We start from the raw sequence: 21237 nt of genomic DNA on the forward strand, positions 1-21237 counted from the left end.
AGTCCAACCGTGCTGCTCGGTTAATGTGCAAAGCACATCGAAATTGGACCGTAGATCAGTGAAAACGGGTTCTTTGGAGTGACGAATCAAGGTTCACTCTTTACCGTTCGGATGATAGGGTCTGGGTCTGGCGTCTACCTGGAGAACGTAATGCATTGTGCCAATAGTCAAGTTCAGCGGAGGTGGAATTATGGTCTGGGGGTGTTTCTCCTGGTATGGGCTGGGACCCTTGGTCCCCATTCATGGTAAGCTCAACTCCAATGCCAACTGCACTATTTTGGATGACAATGTGCTTCCTACGTTGTGGCAGTTTTACGGGTTGGACCCCTGTTACTTTCAGAATGACAATGCCATTTGTCATGTTTCGACGTTAACCAAGGCTTGGTATGGTGCCAATGAAGTTCATTGAATGGACTGGCCTGCCCAGAGTCCAGACCTGAATCCTATCAAGAACCTCTGGGACGAGTTGCATCGCCGAATTCAGGGGTGCACTACCCGTGCAAAATCAGTGAAGGAACTTCTATGTTTTCTCCAAGCCGAGTGGAAGAAAATACCACTAGCTGTCATACAAAGACTTGTGGAAAGTATGCCCCAGAGGGTCCACGCTGTAATTACCTCTCGTGGAGGCTCTACCAATAAGTAAGTAAATAAGTATTGATTTTGATTAAATTAATTTTTTTTTATTATCACAGGTGTCCAAGTACTTATTGGTAGTCAGTGTATATACATGCATATTAAAAAATGTCAAAGAAATTAAGGCAATATATCAAAAGAAAACAAATCCAGGTATGAAATACTAGGAGAGTTTTTACATTAAAATCAAAAAAATAATTTGTTCTCATAGCAGTTTTGGGAAATTTGTGCTTTCTTAGCAGAAACCCTGGCCGCTCGGAGGGTTAAAAATTAATTTTATTATCTTATAGCACCAGAAATAAAATCCTTCAGACTGAAATATTAGAAAAAGAAGGGACGGGGAAAAGTATTTAAAACTCTTGTACTGAAAATTACAAATTTTAAAATAAAATATAATTAAAATTTAGAAAGCATGCAAAAAATAACCAAACTTCACAATCAAGAAAGTTGCAGGAAGCCAAATTCAATTGTTTCAGTGCTGCCTACTCGATAGAAGCTGGATAGGAAAAGAAATTGTTCCAAGACCTTTGGTGCACTCCAGTTTAGTAGAGAATTTTTTCTAAAAATTTTACCAGGGATTTTTTTACAAGATAATAGTTTTTAGCCTTATGTCTGATTTACAACCTGGAGGATCTTGATGTATCTCTTCATCTGGCACCTACCTTTTCCTACGAGAGTCATTCTGAAATTTTTGAAATAGACATAGGTTTTTTAAGTTATACTGATGAAGAAATTTTAGGTGTGTTCGAAGTAGTCTCCTCCAGCTTCATTGCACTTCTGCAGGCTAATTTCCCAAAGATTAAATTCCTCAAGCCATTCATTTGTTGGAATTGATGAAAAAAATTAATCAGTCTCCCCTTCAAAATGAAAACAACATCACTGTAAGTTCTTTTTTAGATTAAAAAATAGCCAAAAGTCGCACATAGCTAGATCGGGTGAATAGGGGGAATGTTTTTATTTAAGAAACTCAATTGTCAATCTTGCTGAATGAGAAAATGTATTGTCGTAGTGGAGCACAAGTCTTCTAACATTCACTTCTCGAAGAATTTCTGGAAGACACTTAGTGGTGTACCAGTTAGCTGTGATTGTCTGTTTTTCGAGCTTGATGGCTTTGACCAGTCCTGTACTTCTGAAGAAAGCAGCGTACATAACTTTTTTCATTGCATGCTTTCTTTTCACTGTTGTGGGTATGGGATCATCTTAAAAACCTATACTTAACTTTCTTGATGCATTGAAATGTCAAAAAATCGTATGTGCACTTCATCACCAGTTACAAGTTTAGAAATAATGTGGTAATCATCATCTTTAAGTAATTTAAAGATTTCTTTGCTGATTCTGACATGCTGCTCTTTTTGGTGCTCAGTTAAATTATGGATATTAATAAACAGCAAACCAGTTTTTTATATGCAATTCTTCTTGAGTAATTTTATGTACGGCAGCAGATCGAATATTAAGCTTCTTCTGTATCATTTGGTATGTGCAACGATTATCATCGATTAACCTTTTCCATATGGCAGACACATTATCCAGAATTTCTGCTGACATAGATCTTCATTTCCAAATGCTAACTGTAGACATTGAACATACTTTTCTTGATTTAATCTCACTTTAAAATCATGAAAAATAACAGTGCCATAATATTATTGCATCATCTCCATTTTTCCTTCTGCCTAAAATTTATTCTATGCTAAACTACTTCCAGTTAGGCAATAAAAAATAATCTGCTAAGCTAAAATAATTCATATTCTCAAATCTGACTGCTAATTTTTTTCTTCCACTTATTGTCTCTGTGTATCCCAAAAATTTCTGAGTAAGTTTCAAATACCTGGCTTGGGCAATCTTGCATGTAGTCATGTTTCTGCTAGTATAATGTTCTGAGCCATTAATGTGCACAAACCTCAATGTTGCATTAAGGTGGGAGCATGCTGAAGAATTGTCCTGTCTTGGTGCTTGGTAATTTCATTTTTGAATTTCTTTTACTTCTTGTAATAATTCACTGCTCCTGAAAGGAATGAAAGAGATGTTAGAATGAAAAATAACAGAATTCTTAATGGTGTATAACTATTTATATGCTTGAAACCATAATTATTTACAGAGTAGGATAGAGGAAGGAGTACGCAATTCATTGGTCTTAACCCAGGTAGTATAGCTCTGAAAATAAGATATGCATTTTTAGAAATATAAAGTATGATATGTTTATATCTCCAAAATATGTGTTTGAGAGCCATGCTAGTTGGGGAAATGATTTCAGAGTTTTTTATGAAGAAAACAACTTGTTCATTGAAACATGAATCAATGCAAGAGATGATGAATTTAAAAGATACAAACCAATGAAGAGACTTAAATATTAAACTGAAAATAAAAATTTTGCTTAGTTAGAATGTAATATTCACAATATTATAATGCTTGAGAGAGTCAGTTTGTAAGTACAGTCAAATACCGAAAATCTGCCGACCTGAAATCCGTGTTGCCTCACAAAATATAAACATTTAGTTTATAGGTTCCAGAAAGCGCAACATGGTGTATGAAATATCAAAGAAAAAATACTTACTAGATAGTGACGTCATAATTACCGAATAATAATGAGTCATAACGAAAATACATAATTATTGACATCATGATAAATGTTTTTTCCCTGCAATCTGCATTGAGGTAAAAAAACAAAGGATTGACTCTTCTTTCAAGTTCACGTTTCACATTGTACTTTATAAGCTTTGTTATTTCACGAGATTGTTTAGTGATGTCATTTTTGTTATTCGGATATTTTGTGGATAAATTAAGAATATTTTAAATTTCAGCACATTTTAATACGACAGATAAGAAACGCATTCGTGATTTTACTGCTTGCAATGTTGAAAAGCATAAACACATTGCATTGACGGTAATGAAAAAACTGGAAATTCTGTTAAAGATGGAGGCAGGTACTACTGCTCGGTTTATAGCAGAATCGTATGTAATTGCCACATGGACTGTGTATGATATACGGAACAATAAAGAAAAGCTGTTGAAATTTAACAGCAACAGTGATTCTAACACCGGAATCCGAAACCGGAAATCTTTATGTGAGATGAAATCAGCAAACCTCGATGCTGTCTTGTACAAGTGGTTCCGGCAGCGGCGGAGTGATGGGGTACCTATTTCAGGACTACACTTGAGAGAAAAGGGGAAGCAGATTCATTCTGATTTAAAAATAGAGGAGCCTAATGTAAATGAACAATATAATGTAATATAATCAGTTTATATATGTAATAATAGTTTAATGCATATAATTAATTATTGTATTAATGTATATAATAATTTAATTAAATGTATCCAATACGCCTTATTTATTTTGCACTTTTAGTATGAATATTATCTTTTCTGTCCTGAAATCCGCAAAATCCTAAAATCCGCACAACCTCTGTTCCCAAGCCTTGCGAATTTCTGAACTTCTACTGTATTAGAAATCTGTATGTTCTTTTGTTGAAAAATTCTGGTAAATCTCTACATTAAAAGTATTGAACATATTATGTTGCAGGATGGTGAGAAATTTATTTCTGAAACTCTTAAAAGATTGCAAACTAATACTAAACCAGAGGATTCTGTAAAAAATGCTGATATTGTGATTGAAGCAATTGTTGAAAACATAAGTATTAAACAAGATTTATTCAGATCTTTGGATAAAGCTGCTCCTAGGTAAGTGCTTTTAATTTAGAAATTTAAAATTTCCATAGGGCAATAGACAAAGAATTGCTCTAAGGACTGACTTAAAACAACATAAATCAATGTGCATCTAAATTTCGACAGATGATATTCCTCACCAGTATTTCTGCAATCTGTGTTAGTTGTTTAGTATTCGTATTTCTTGCATTATTCCTTGCCAAACATTATATTTGAAAGGTCCTCTACTTTGAAAGAGTCACAGCATATATACTCAGTTTACCGTAAAACTTTAACACAAATACTGATTAAAAACACACATTTGTTATTTTATTGGTAGTCTTCTTAATATGATTTGCTTAGTTAGAGCTATGGCAAAATGAAGTTAAAATATTGAATATTTTGATTAAATTGGGGCCATAGTAGTTAAAATATTGACTAATAGCTATACCATGATAACTGAATGTAAAATGTCACATGGCTTAAAGTGCAGAATCGCCCACTTATTTGTTTGGCGCTTTTTACAAGAGTAAGAAGAATTGGATTTTTGTCAGTTTTCTTTGACTTTTTAAAAGAAAATAGATTGATGTGTACACGGATAAAGTCAAGAGTGTGCGCAATGCCATTTTTGTGCAATTCTGGGATTTTTTTTTAAGTGAAAATAAGTCGACGTGTACATGGATACCACATATGTGTAATTCTTAAAAACGCGCCAAGCAGTGGGCGATTTTGCACTTTCACCATGTCACATAAATATTAACTTTAAATATTATGTGAAATTTAAGCATTAAAACTCTAAGAATAAAATGTAAATAAGTAATTGGCTGAGTATTAAGTTTGAGTGTATTGGATTTTAATGAAATTTTTAATAAAAGTTTAACTTTCAGAAGTTATTAAATTTATTGATCAAAACATAGATGAGAATAGCAGCTCAAAATAATATTCTTAGACTTAAATAAACCTATTAACATTTTCAAAGTAAAATAATTAAAATTCAGTATTTTAATTAATTCACTGTGCATGGCCTATTCATGCCAAACCTATGTGTTAATTAACTACAATTAGATTACAGACCAATTTACCCTTCTATTTTGAGTTTTATAACTAGCTAATTATAAATTTCAAATATTATTGTGATTTGGTATCTGGTATTTAAAAAAGTTGATGCAAACTTTCTTTCCTTAAATATTTGTTAAGATATATACTGTCAATTATAAAGTTTTTTCAAACAAGATAGAGAATATTATGAAAAAATTTTAACATTGTGAAAAAAAATGTCTTGTTAAAAAAATAGAAAAACATGGTATTTATTGAGCAAAAGTACTAATTTGCAAAATTTTCATCATGCTGCCAACTCTGTAGAATATTTACTGTATACCTCCATGGACTTTTGATGCATAATGAAAATGAACTACTCATTTTTATTATACCTTCATTCATAGTAGCAGTTCATTTTCATTATGTATTAAAAGTCCATGGAGTTGTATGTAGTAAACATTCCAGAGGGTCGGCTGTGAGTTGAATTAAATGTCCCCCCCCCTTTTTTTTTTTTTTTCATTATTCAAGAGAGACTCATATTTTGTCCAAAAGCATTTTTTTAAATGCTTCCTAAACTTATTTACAGATATGTTACTTTATATTAATAATAGGCAGAGAAAAATAATGCAAATCAGGAAACAGCCATTGAAAAATGGCTCAAATTTGGTTTTGAATATCTGTATGAATTTCCATATGAAAATATAAATCTTATTGTTTATAACTGATGAAAACATTTATTTATTCATAACCCTGGTTTTTGGTACTTAAGCTATTACCCTGGTTTTTGGTACTTAAGCTATTAACCCTGGATTTTGGTACTTAAGCTATTACCCTGGTTTTTGGTACTTAAGCTATTAGCTGTCTTGCTTTCACTTCTTCTGGGTGGCAAAATTAAAACTATTAAGTGTAGAACATGTGTCTGATTAAACCATAATAAATGTTACGGTTTTCTCTTCTTCTGACACCAGTTGTTATGTTATTTTCTTCCTTCACGTTCATATGGATTTGGAGTGAATAATGACAATACTACTTGCTGAAGTATTGAAACACACTTTATTTAGACAGTATTGTCAGGACAGCTCCAAAACACGTTTTACAGTCGTCAGTGAACTACTATAAACACGCTGACACGATCAGCGACACAGCTTTTAGGTTATCACTGTGGAGACAGCTTCCTGCAAAGCACCCGACTTTGCTTAGTCGTTCTCGGAATTCCACGTACTCTTAAGACTCTCCACGCTACCACTCGTGATGCAGTCGACGACACACAGAGCACAGCTTCTGACTCTCGGTTCAGTCGTTTCCGGAGCTCAACACGCTCTCTCGATGATGCACTAACCGCGATACTCTATGATACTTTCGGTACACTCGGCACTCGTTGGCCGGCTGTCAACACGATCGCTTCCGCAGGGATCGACTCGCTAGACAAGACACACTCACTCGATGAGAGACGCACACTTTCCTGACTGCGGACCAGCAGGGTTTATATAGCTTTTGGCTTGTGTTTGAGAACATTCTGGGGTAAACTGGTAAGAATTCGTTCCAGAAGGTTCTCCATCCGTCCATGGAATATTGCCAATTTTGTTGCCAAATGGGCGATTTCTCGTCAAATGTGGCAACCATGCATTACCTTGCCATTTTACGGCAACCCTAAAACTGCTTTGAGGGGAAGCCATCTTACTGTGCCTGTACATTTCGTAACAATATTTTCATTAACTGAAAGTTTTCTTATATTAGAATTATTAGAAAAAAGACTTCATTTTTTTCAAATTCTTTCATCCACAGAATTGAAACCGTTTTCACCAAATTCTGTATTTTATTTTAAGAACTTTTGTTATTAAAGGTTCATGTCTAAGATTAATAATTAAGAAAAAGAGCTTGTAGTTCTTTAAATAAAATAAAATTAAAAAAAAAAAAACCTACTGTGTATTTATTAAGCATTTAGAAAAACAGTTATAATGATCTATTTGTATATGAATGAAATTTATATTTGTCACATTTTTATAAATATTTTAGAATGCAATTTTTAGCATTTTAAACACTTTAAGCTACAATGCTTCAATAAATAGAAATGTGTTGTATATTTTATTATTATTCTGTAAATCATTAAGTACAATATGCAAAAATTGTATTAAAAATTCCGTAAACTGAATGCAGCAAAAATGGCTAGACTATTTCAGTATTTTCATATGATTCTTTCAATGCTAAGAACCATTTGGAACTCAATTGTACAGCTTAAATTTTTATTTTATTTCAAAGCTGAAGGATTATTGAACTGTAGTAATTTTCTCACTAGTTTCATGTCAGAAATGAGACATTTTTAGAGTGTGTAAGCAAACTGATTATATTTCCTATTTGCAGTGGAATGGTATTACTTTATAAATACACAAAGAAACCTAATATGAGACTAAAAATTAAAAACAAAATTTTTATGAATATAAAGCATTTAAAGTCAAAGCAAGGCAATTCCTCAACAATATTAATAATTGCAACTACCGTGTATAAGAGTTTTAACACAATATCTAAACAAATCAAAATTAAAATAAGGATTCATAATACAGTCAAAAGTCGTTAATCTGGACTCGTTGGGACTTTGGCGATGCCGGATTATCGATTTTTCCGGATTATAGATCATCAGTTTAAATCTCGTAAGATGGCATGCAGAAATTCTAAAATTAAAAATATGAAACTGTAATTTATGAAATAAAGAACAATTATGATCTAAAGGGTATCAAAATTTACAAAAAAAAAAGAGCTTAATATTTATTTGTTTACTTTATTAAACATTTCTTTCAATGTAAGTTGTTTAAGTTTCTTCGTGTTATGTGATAATACTTTCTCTTTAATTCTATAAACAGACATAATTTCTTGTTCAGTTACAAAGTTCCGCTGTTCAAGTCCCGTTAATTGCTGTGCCGAGAATACCGACTAACTTGTCAATCGAAATTTTTTCGTTTTCACTAACCTCTCTGTCACATTCTTCATGTCTTTATCCATTTTTTGCAGCAATTCCACTTTTTGTTTGTTGGACATCGAAACATACTTTCGTTTTGTAGATCCTTTGGAAGTTCCAGCATCGGTAATTCTATTTGACATAATCGAAAGTTCAAGTTTACTTTAATAAAATTGCTTTTACAGTCTGCAAAAAATAATAAGCGGGATCCAATTCGAAGATTAAGGAACAACGCAATCATTAACATTAACTGAAATAGATAATTAGATAATTTTAGCTTACACCGTTTGTTATACATTAAACGCGCATGCGAAAACGTATTCAGCGCTTGCGCACATGCATATGCACAGTCTTACGCGCATGCATAAACGTCTATGAGCATGTGCCAACGCGGCGCATGCGCAGAAAGTTTTTAGCTTTGATGTCCGGATTATAGATCATTCCGGATTATGGGTGTCCGAATTAACGACTTATGACTGTAATACAAATTCAATCAATAAAAAAAATAAAAGGGAAAAATATACAGGATAATACAGTTAAAAAATTAATAGACTTTTAAATTCCAATTCCGAACTCATCGGGGAATGAAGTAAAGTTTCATAAAAGTCAATTGATATGTCTCGAAAATGTGTTTTGTTCTGGTTCATTTGAGATCAAAAACTGAAAAAGAATCAATTAAATTAAAACATGAAAATTCATATAAACTGAAAAATCGAATCTCAAATGTACCAGGATTTTCCTTAGATGCCTTCGAAACATTTGGAAAAAAAGAATAAAACATAACATTGTGTCAAATTGACTACTCAAAAAACCATAAAACTTTGCAGTATGTAAAATGACCATTCATAAAAACCAAATTGGTCTAAAATCATTATATGCAAATCAAAAATTCAAAAGCAAATATAAATAAAGAGCAGTAGAAGTAAACTTTAAACAAACTGTCATTTAAATAATCCTCAAAAATTGGGTGTTCCCCCAAAATATGCTTAGGTGTTGGATAATCAAAACTTGCAGTTAAAGGTTGGACCAATGGTGTCAGTTATTCTTCTGGTATTGTGCTGATTGACATAAGAAATAAAAAATAAAATGGGTACTCTCAATTATCTGCCCAACCAAAGTTGCCACTTGATGGCAACTGTTTTTTTGCCAGTAAAAAACTGTAGCCATTTAAAAAAAAAAGGAACAGTGAAAATTACATAAAACATCAATGTCTAAATGAAATTAAAAATGCAAGAAACATCCATAATGAAACAGTAAAAATTACAAAAAACAAATATCCTTATCAAAACTCTCAAAATTTCATAAATTAAAAATATAAGAAACATCTTTTAATGAAACATTTAACTTTCCATTACTTGGTCTTCTGTCTGCATGCAGTGTGCACAGTGATCTATTTTAACTTAAGAAAGCATCGGAGAACTGTAGAATTCTCAGCATTGCTGTGTGACTTGGGACTTCTTGGCATATACATATCAATCTATTTTAACTAAAAAAAAAAAAAAAAAAAAAAATTGGAATTCTTGGCATTGCAGAGTAGTTTGCTTTGCTCTTCATGTATGTTAAAACTTGCTTTAATTGAAAAAAAATCACAGAGAATTGCATATATTTGGAGGAAAATATTATCACACTCGCCTAAGAATAGTTCATAAACTACTACTGAGCTGCAAGATTTGTATAATGATGTAACATTGGAGATAAATAATGTGCTGTATTCAGATACTTTGCTGGCAATTTTTGACAGTATATCCATACAATTTGATCATTTCTAAAATGCAGCTTCATGAGGTTTGCATTCCTACCAAATACTAGGCAAAATGCCATATTTCTGAAAAAATGCAACACTTTTTTTCCTCATTAGCAGGCAAACTCCACAGTTCCTTTACAATTTGTTACAAGAAAAAAAAGGGGGGGGAATCACTCTGCACACTATTCACAAGCAAAAATTGCAAACAAACCTCGAATTCCAAAACGGCAAGTGCGACCATATGTGGTTTGCCATATGAAGTGCATTTTCATAAATTTCTGGGTCACCTACTTTGGCTGCTTAACATAGTGCTTTGGTTACCTACTGAACATAGTGCTTTGCCTGGTGATTCTTGTCATGGTTGTGCAGATACCGTTATAGTACTCAAAAAAGTATGCGTCGTCAAGTCTGTTTTAATGTAGCATAGTTTATTTTTGTTATTATAGTGTATAAGCAAAGTTATTATATTAGTATACAAGCAGTGTTGTACTATAATGTTTAACCTGGGTTAAATATTAATCTAAATGAAGCCAGTGCTAACTGCAGGTAAAAATTAATACATGATATGGGATTTTTATAAGACACTAAAAGGTTAACATTTGTTACTAATGGTTAACATTTGTGATAAGTAGTAAATTTAAATTCATCTGAAACACAGTATGAGAATGGAAATACAGCAGACCCTCCACAACACAAATTTCAAGGGATTGGAAAATGAAGAGTTCGTGCTAAAAAAATGCTTGTTAACTGGGGAATCAAAATTTTTTTTGGAATGATTTTTTTTTTTCATATTAATCATTTACAGTGTATAGTTATACGAGTACTATACTATATTATGTATGTCATCATAGAAAACACTACAGTACTACATTAATTACTGTAACTAGAGAAAATATACTCATCATTTTTTGGTGAAACATTCCTGTATACTGCACTGTTGCAAACAGGAAGGAAAATGCCTGTTAACTTCACGGCCAACTGCACTCATGGCTTCCGTAAAATAGCGGTCAGTTCGGATGTTGCAGCAATGTGTTCTGCAGTGTCCAAGCCGTGTAACATTTCTTGGCTGGTGGGTGGAATGACACTGTACTCCTCATTTTCTTCTGATGACATTTCTTGCATCTGTGACACAACTGCTTGTACATCAGATTTCACTCGAGGACGTACAGCAACATCATTATCTGCACTAACAAACACTTCAAAACTAACATCAGGGTTTGTAAAAGTTTTGACACAATTTTGTATGTATTAATGTAAACGATTTTTTTTCTTTTCAGCTCTACATTGTTTGCCAGTAATACATCTTCTCTCTCAATCACAGATATTGCTAGTGCCACTCAAAGGAAGGACAGATTTGGTGGTCTTCATTTTTTTAATCCTGTTCCAGTTATGAAGCTCTTAGAAGTAAAATCAATTTGTTAATCATTTCAAGCAGTATTGTGCTGACAAAATATTTATTAATGTCAACAATTATTTATTACAATTATTAATGAAAGTGTAAAACATAACTTGAAAGATTTTTCAAAAACATAATGTACACACCACACAGTTTTAGTCCCCTATAGTCTGGTTATCAGACTCTACAAATAATAATTTATTAATTCATTATTTCTTAATTTATTATCTGTGCAAGTCTTAATTTCTTTAAGACTTTTTCACAGATCATAAACTTAGAAATAAATAAAAAGAAAATAAGTAAATATAATAAATAATAAGAATATAAGTAACTTCAAAAAGGATTTGTGGAGTAGTAAGAAAAGAAAGGCAATCTATATTGATGAATCTAGTTCCTCCCCTGCGGATTAGCCATTTGTAATCATAATCATAGATTTATATTATAATATTTAGTAAGGCAATGAATCACATAGTATAATGAATTCATTCAATTGAATTACTAATCAGTTGTTATTATCCACACTTTGCAATGGTCAAGTGTAGCCACTAAATAAATCAATAATTGTTTTGTTATGCTTTTTAATGGATGCTCCATTAATCTCTTACTGAACTCATTGATAAAAAGTGGCCCATCAGATAATGCTTGATATAGCATGTAGCGAGCTTGCAAAATATTTATTGATGTCAATTGCTGAAAATGTAAAACATAACTTGAAGGAATTTTTCTAAAACATAATGTACACACCACACAGTTTTTATCCCCTATAGTCTAGTCATCAGGCTCTACAAATTATAATTTATTAATTCATTATTTCTTAGTTTATGATCTGGAAAAAAGGCTTGATTTCTTTAAAGTAACTCAAAAAAGGATTTGAAGAGTAGTAGGAAAGGAAAGGAATTCTATACTGATGAATCTAGTCCCTCCCCCTCTGCAGATTAGCCATTCGTAATCATAGAATTATTATAATATTCAGTAAAGCAATGAATCACATATTTATAGTATAATAAATTCATTCAATGAACAACTAATTGTTATTATCTACACTTTGCAATTGTCAAGCATAGCCACTAAATAAATGAATCATTGTTTTGTTGTATGTTTTTAATGGATTCCACATTAATCTCTCACTGAACTCATTGATACACCAGGACTAGTAATTCCTATCAAAGTGATTAAAAACTGGCACTGTTAAAGATTCATGTGGTAGTAACTGGCAGAAACTTAAAAAGTAATTGAAATTTAATTGTCTTAGAGCAGGTAATAGAGGAAAGTTTATATTAAAAATTCAGCAATTTTAGTCATACCACTTGCAATAGTTATTCAGTAGTTGAATAGCTACAAATTCATCATTCTAGTTCAGCCTGATCCATTCAAAGAAGTAGGTTATAGAAGAAGACCAGTTTCACAATCCATAGTATTTCTTAATTTATTAGATTATTCTTATTATTAGATAAAGTAAATTTTATATAAAATCATTTTAAAAGTGTTTAATACTTTATAACATTGTTATTAATGTTTATCTTACAACATTTTATATGTTAATTATTGTATACATACTTTCATCTAAAGGTAATATTTTTTAGGTTATTAGAACAACAGAAACAAGTGATGATACTTACAACAAAATGATGGAATTTGGTAAAAACCTTGGTAAAGAAACCATAACTTGTAAGGTATGTTATTGTGTATATTAAAATTGCAAATACTGACAGAATTCTGGAGTATAATTTTTAATTTATTGTGTCTGATATATGCAGAATATATATTGTATTTTTGTTAATAGTTTTTCTTTTTTAATTGTATTGCTAGCTTAGATATATTATAGATTAACAAATGCTGTTTAATTTGCATTAACCCTTCAGCAGTTGCAAAATTAAGCAAGTCTTTCTTTCCAAATATGCACAATATCTTTCAGTTGTAAATTTGTAATGTGAGCTGGGTTTGTTAGCGTCCACTGCAGTGCATAACTGGAATGCGAGCTGAGCTGGAATTGATGGCCATCAAAAGGCTGAAAAACCGTCTTTATCCTAACAATAGATATTTATATTATTTATAATAAATGTGGAGAATTTTGTGATGTAGTAAAGTGGTGTTATTTTCAGGTTATTTAAAATCATATCCCAATAGAAAAGTTTTGCCCACTCATGCGACTTAATATAGTTAATTTAAATTCCAAATTATTATAAAACAATGCTAAGTAGTGAAATTAAAGCCGTTTAGAAATCATAATTTCTTTTGAAAATTGAGGATAATTCAACCTAGTTTGATGCTGGTGTTTTTAGGGGAAGGGGAGACAGGAATCTTTGCATTTGAGAAATACTGACATTGAGGTGCGTTTACTTCAGGGAGCAAAAATGTTCTATGTTGACTGTTCATATCTTTGTGACAAACAATGTTGATTTTGTGGACAAGTATAGAGTTTTGCTTGTTTCGATTGGATTGCCTTGGTATCAATTTTTGTTTCATCAAATGCATAGGGGTTATAATTCCAGGATTAATCTAGAATTGTACTTAACAAAAAGAAGTTTGATTATTGATGCCAAACATGAAACTAGATGTCATAATATGTGTCACCTATAAAAATACTATATTCATTTACATGCATAATAGAATATTAAGCACAAACACACTCAAAAAGAGGAGGAAGAAAGAGAGAAACACAGACATAGTACTGAAAAAGGATTAAAGAAAATGAATTCATTATTTGACTGGAAATTGAAAGATCAGTTTACAAATTACTTTTGTAAACTTTTTTATAGTGAAAAATCATCTTGGATAGAATATTTTTATCATTAAATAATAATTCTATTTTAAATGTATTTTTATATAATAATATAATTTGCATCTGAAATTATTTTTAAAATCTGTAAAAATTTGGTACCTGTTATGTTACAAAAACCTGTTAATTCCAATAAATGATGAAAATTAACCTCTTTATGTGCGTGTGAAAAAATTAGTTTTTAATTTATACCTCTGTTTTGCATTGAGGACTTTCAATAATTACATAATTCTGATTTAGCTTTATGAGTTGCACTTACTATACAATACTTATATACTTTCTTTGATATATACTTATTTTATATATATTTCTGTGATATATCTTTTCATGTACTTTTCTGTGAATTATGTGCATTTATTAATATTTCTGGGAATATTTGTAAAATGTATGTAATGTTCAGAATTAATCAGTACGGCAACTTTATTTTGGCATAAATTTTGAATAAGACACTATCGGTTTTGAGGGTGATTAGATAAAAATTCCTCTTTTTCAGGAACAAAAAGAATTCTGCAAATGACAAAATGAGATTGCTGTTTTGCCTAATTTTATGTTTTACATTGACATATATTTGTCTTCTAATTTTATGTATAATATTTATATATTTTATTTTTCAATAAGCATAATTTTTCTTCAAAATTTTAGGATACTCCAGGTTTTGTAGTCAATCGTTTACTAGTTCCATATATGGGTGAAGCTGTGAGAATGCTTGAAAGAGGTTTGTATTTGTAATTCTTTCTCTGCATATATATGCCAAAGATATATTTCAAGGGATACTGTTACGAATAGATTATAGATTCTTATTATTAAAATCTCATTCAGAAAGTTTACTTTTAATTAATGGATAGAGCTCTATTTCAATGAAAATCATAAGTGTACAAACACTTTTGGGAGCCACTGTATATATAGTTATGTGTGTGTAATGAAAACAGATTTGGAAGCACTGATGTAGAAGCATTGAGACGCAGAAACGCAGAAAGTAGTGATGATGTATTGTAGATGCCATATTGAAGAGGAGGAATTCTGATTGCATATTATACTAATAAGTTGAATCCGTTGTGATTAGAAAACTTGGCAGCCGAGTAATACTAAATATTCCTTTTAATTTCAATTGACATTTGTGGCCACTCTAATCGTGCCTATTTCCAGAACATTAACATTTTTTATACTACTGCACTAGGAAGAGAGCATAGTGAAAGAGTGTCCGAGCAGCACAGAAGTTAAAGCTAAAGTGTGCATTTATCCAATATGAAAGATTGCCAAGAAGAAGGTTTTGGTTTAGGAAAGAAAGGTTTTAATTCTCAAAATTTTGAGTTTAGGTTCCGAATTAACTATGTCATCCGCATTATGCAAGCTCTGTGAAAGAGCTTGATCGAGAAATGGTGCAGTTCAGAAAAAATATTATTATTTTTAGAATAGGGAGAGGAAACACCCAAATTAAAAATAAGGAATGAAGAGAAAGAATATTATTAAATTAAATTATAAAGCTGATATACATATTTTTTGACACGGTCTCATACCTTGTGAAAAATTGTCCTTTGGAATTAAATTGCAAGTTGAAAAGTGCTAAATTGCCTAACTGAAATTCAAAGTTCTTTGAAAGCAACATCAAGAAAGAACAGTAATTGGAAGAAAAAAAAAAAAAAAAAAAAAAAATCATTATGCTGTGGCTTTCTAATGCTTTTACAACCTTCCTCTGCTTTACTGGGAAAATTCGATCTTTGTGTTAATGTTTAACGTTCTTCATTTATTTTATTGGCTAAATTATATCAACTTTTTTTAAGAGATGCAAAAATGAGAACTGTGCAACAGATTTAAAATTTTGCATCTAAATTTAGTAAAACATTCTAGAAATTTAATTGCAGATTTGAAATTTTTTTTTAGTTAATTTAATGTTATTTTGTTAATAATGTATACTAAATGTTTTTCATTAATTATCATCAGGGCTGTCTAGTCGGAATTGGAGTTAGGCAGATTTTGGGTTAAAGGAGTCAGAGCTAAGGGTTGCTCCGACTTCAGTTTTTGTTGGACAGTTTCAATTTGAAATGAAATAAAAGTGAATTGAAAAAAAAAAATTCATGACAAACTGAGTTATTGTTTTTATTTATGGACTTCCATTTGATTGACATATTAATAAATAAATATTATGGATGAGGATGGATGTGATATTTGCCATTATTTAATAAACTGATTCATTTAGTTACATCTTCAGCTCATAGATGGCATTATTGTAGCATAATTCACAACAAGAAAAAGGACCCCATGGCTGAAAAATGCATCAAATTGCTACAAATCTCATTGTTAAATTTAAGCGAGCAGCAGTAGCAGCAAGGATTCCCAAAAGTGATGCTATTCTTAGGAGGCGAGCAGGAAAAGGAGCAATTATTAATCAAGTAACGCTATGGGAAAGTATAGATTTGATAATAAAGAGGTTGTTAGAATTAAGAATTTTTTTAGAAGATATAGATAACCATAATGTTTCACTAACAGAAAGACTGGAATGATCTTGCAGAATTGGAAACTCTTCTTTCTACACTTTATATAGCCACAAAAAAGCTATAATCTGAAGAACAACAGTAGGCTTTTTTTGCGAGAATGGAAAGTTCGATGTTTGTTCTTTCAAAAATGGGACAGCTTATTGCAGAAGGAGTCATTTTCTCAATGAAGAAAAGAGAAACTAGTTTGCTAGACAATGATATCTGGATGCGTTTAATATATGTAGATCTAAAACACTGAATTTTGTTGGATGATGAACAAATTGGAAAGGCAAAGAAAGCCATCTATGAACTTTCACTAAGAATGAAATTATTCTCAGAACAACTGGAGTATTCAAATCAAGACAGATTGCAGACATTGCAAATGAGTCTCTATCATCCTCTTCCATTGAGGAATTAGACTTTGAGAAATATTTGGGTAATATTGAAAAGGCTGAAGAAGATGAAGATGAAAAGGCTGAAGTGAATGAAAATAAAGAACCAAGAAACTTTAGATATAAAAATGAAAAACTACAAAAAAGATTTCTACACACCCCTTGAAGAAATAGAGAAATATGATCACTCTTGCAGGACACCTCTTTTAGAACTTATACAAATCTATCCTAAAGAGTTAAAAGAAGTAGCCTTAACAGTAATAGCTCTTCCTTCTACTGAAATTAGTGTGGAAAGACTCTCTTCAGCTCTGAAGTTTATCAAATCGGATCTACGATTTTTTAATCAAAAATCTTGCTGAAGCTGTACTGTTTCTCATAAATTACTAATGTCAGTTTTTCCATTTCATCATAAATGCTAATTAATATAAATAATTTACTATGCCATCATTTTTTTGTAGTGTCTATTACTTCTTTTATATTAAAAAAATGTGATGTGTGCACCACATGGCTTCCTTTAATTAAATTTTACCCATTTTTTCTTGCATTTTACTTAAACTTATTGGATTGAATTAAATTTACTTCATCGATAGCGCATAAACCACAATAGAAAAAATGCACTCTTTAAAATTCACTATATTTTTTTAACCATAGCGACACTCTGGCCCTAGGTTCACTTAACAGCATTACATTTTGTTCATTTTTTAACTCAGAATGCTCAAAATTTATATCATCTTAAGAATTATCTAATCATTGCCACATGTTCTATTCAAATACTATAATAAATCTAAAACGATGTATAAAAGAAATTAAGCAAAGAACAACAACAACAAAAAAAAAAAGTTTTTCACAGACGATTCAGTATTTGTCATTCAATTAATTCAGTTCTCACTTCGCGACGAGGCAAAAATACATTAAAACTCAAGATGTCTGTATTGAAAATTATGAAGTAAATTTTAAACACTTATTTCCTCGAATGAATTCCAGAATGGATTAAGCATGATTTAATTAGCAATAATAAAAGAAGGCGTTATCTTTGTTATAGCAAAGCTTACTTTCTCTAAGTTGGCAACAAATCTACTATTCTGCTGTTTCAAATGTAAACAAGCAACGGCCACTATGGAAAAAATTATTAGGCTTAGCGGCACTTAAACAACTTTTAACTTCTTCATAGCCAATCCACCCGACACGGCTCTATATTGAGACAACCAAAACTGCCCGAAAACGGCCAAGATTGCAATCTTGTTTTCTTCCCTCCCCCCAAGGTATGCACTAGCAGATGCAGTTTCCCCAATGCTTTGTATCAGTTTACTGCAGACAGCTTGTCCTAAGAGGTTTGTTATCTTAGGTAGCTTGTTGTTCATTCTTTTTTGGTAGAGTGTGCTTTTAATCAAAATGCGCAAATATCGCAGTTTTAACTCAACAAGAAATTGTGGCCATTCTTTTTAATGATGCAGATGAGTCAGATTTAGAATCAGAAGACACCAATAGGAAAAAAAATAGAAATAAATGATAATGAAGAAGAATCATTTATAGCAGAAGATGAAGATGAGCATAGAATAAATCTGGAAGCAGAGGTTTCAGAAAATTGTAACGAAAATCGAGTAAAACCCTGGTCTACTAATGTTAGTAATGATGCTGTAATTTTGTCCCCATTTAACAGTTTTTCGGGACAAATTCATGATTTACCTGTTGGTGCGTCACCTTTACGATATGAGTTACAATACGAGTTTCTTACGGATGAAATTTGTGAATTAATTCTCACAAATACAAATAAATATGGTGAATTCTGTGCAAGAAAGCATGGCATTGTTGATCGTCAATGGGAAAAAAATTTCATCCATAAAAGAAATATGGGCATTCATTACAGTCCATCTCATAATGAGTGTTGTAAAATTACCAAGAATAAGTGATTATTGGTCAAATAACGCAATGCTTGGAAATGAAATGGTGAAGAAAATGATGAGAAGAAAGAGATTTTTGGAAATCAAGCATTATTTTCATTTCTCTGATAGGGAAACTGAAGTTAAAAATAGCAAAGAGAACTTTACATATGCACAAAAATTAGAGCCTGTCATTTCATATTTCAGAAACAAATTTCAGCAACATTTTGTGCCTTATGCTGAAGTAACAATTGACAAAGCGCTAATTAAATTTAAAGGTAGATTAGGGATCGTGCAATATATGCCTATGAAACCAGCTAAGCGTGGATTAAAGATATGGATGCTCTGTACATCTCGCTTAGGATATACGTACAACTTTGAACTTTATTGTGGTAAAAAAGATCAGATACCAAGGTCAGGAAAGGGTTTAGGATGTGACTTAGTTATGGACTTAATAAAAGCACTTAAAAACAAAGGCCATGAAATCTGTTTTGACAGATTTTTCACCAGCTTAAACTTGATGTCTGAGTTATATAAATCTGGACAATTATCTTGTGGAACTGTGATGACAAATCGGAAAAGCATGCCCGAGAACATCAAGCAAATGAAGCTGGGAAATCAATACGACAGCTTAGTTATGCAATGCAAAAGCCTGCTGAATTTACTTTATTCATCCTGGCTTGATAAAAAATTGATACATATCATTTCCACAAACTGTAAAAATTAACCATGTTTTACTACAAGAAGAAAAGGCTCCGAAAAAAGTATAGTGCCATGTCCACTCGCATTTGTCAAGTACAATAAAAATATGGGAGGTGTAGATCTAGCAGATCAGAGTCGAAAACATTACTCAGCTTCTAGAAAATCCTCGAAATGGTGGATGTACATACAAGGTGTGTTCGAAAAGTTCAATGAATTTTAAAATAAAAGAAAGGAAACAAGCAAAATAGCTTTACTGGCCTTAAAAGTATTCACCATTAGCAACAATACACTTTTGACATCGGGTGTACAATTGTTGGAAACTGTCTGCAAACGCTTCTTTCGATATGGCTCGAAGCACCGTTGTCACATGTTGTTGGATCTCAGTAATGTCGGAAAAGTGTTGGCCTTTCAGAACTCCTTTGAGGCGGGGAAACAGGAAGAAGACCATGGGAGCCAGATCTGGAGAATATGGAGGGTGATCCAAAACTGTAACATGTCGAGGAATTGGGTTACACTTGCAGTGTGCTTCCGGGCGTTGTCATGGAGCAGATTCACTGTCCATTCCGGTACTGTGGCTGAATCCGGCGTATGCATAGCAGCAGCTGTTTCAAAACCCTCTCGTAGTATTCCGTGTTGACGGTTGTAGCCGCTGTACTAATTCACGATGGATCAAACCCCTACTGTCGAAAAAGAAGATCAACAACGTTTTGATCCTGAATCGTGTCAAACGACTTTTTTTGGGAGGGGGTGATGATGTTGAACACCATGCCATGGATTGCCGCTTGGTCTCCAGATCATATTGATAGCACCACGACTCATCCCTTGTAATTATTGTTTTCAAGAATTGCGGATTCTGGTCACACATGTTGATAAAATCTCCAGAGGTTTCCATCCGGTATTCCTTTTGCTCGTCTGACAGCGAGTGCGATACAAACCGGGCGCATATCTTACGTTTATTCAAATGTTTGTGCACAATGGTGCTCACACTGTCTAGGCTTATCTGCAATTTGCCAGCTATCATTCTTAAAGATTGTCGTCGATCTGTTGCAAGCATCTGTCGAACTCGTTCCACATTGTCTGGAGTTGTGCTTGTTGTAGGGCGCCCCGACCGCGGCTCATCTTTGACATCCTCCTTTCCATCTGTAAAGCGTTTAAACCACTTATAAACACTTTTTACTCACTGCTCCCTGACCGTAAACTTTCACTAACATGTCATGTGTCTCTGTCGCTGTTTTGCCTAACTTGAAGCAAAACTTTATGTTTATTCATTGCTCCATGTCACACTGACAATCTTTCTCACACTAACTGTGTTAAACTGCTCATAGTGTGCGCTTCCTCTTATCTGTCGTAAAATGGCCATTAGATGTCTCTAGATGACATTTCTCTCACTGCGTCTGTGTGAGTGCAAGATCCTAACTGGCACGGTTTCTTAATTATGAGACCAATCACCGAACGTTTCAAACACACCTTGTATTTTGGTTCCTTTTAGACAGCAGTGAATAACGCTTTTATAGTTCATAGAGTTACTAACTATCCAATCCTAAAGCGACCAAAGCAGCTATATGACTTCAAATTAGAACTGATTTAAGAATCCGCTTCGCAAAATT

General features: G+C 32.3%; 1 protein-coding gene across 1 annotated transcript in view; it reads left to right on the plus strand.

The window, feature by feature from the left end:
- Positions 1-21237, plus strand: part of LOC118194392 (hydroxyacyl-coenzyme A dehydrogenase, mitochondrial-like) — a 50964-nt gene that overhangs the window by 15353 nt on the left and 14374 nt on the right. Inside the window, exons 3-6 of the mRNA XM_035365541.2 lie at positions 4151-4308; positions 11285-11411; positions 12987-13076; positions 14825-14897. Coding sequence (XP_035221432.1) covers positions 4151-4308; positions 11285-11411; positions 12987-13076; positions 14825-14897 — 448 coding nt within the window. The remainder of the gene's footprint in view (positions 1-4150; positions 4309-11284; positions 11412-12986; positions 13077-14824; positions 14898-21237) is intronic.

This window comes from Stegodyphus dumicola, chromosome 7, assembly GCF_044657685.1.
Source record: "Stegodyphus dumicola isolate Sdum_Otavi_A_Nest chromosome 7, ASM4465768v1".
In the NCBI taxonomy this organism is placed as follows: Eukaryota; Metazoa; Arthropoda; class Arachnida; order Araneae; family Eresidae; genus Stegodyphus; species Stegodyphus dumicola.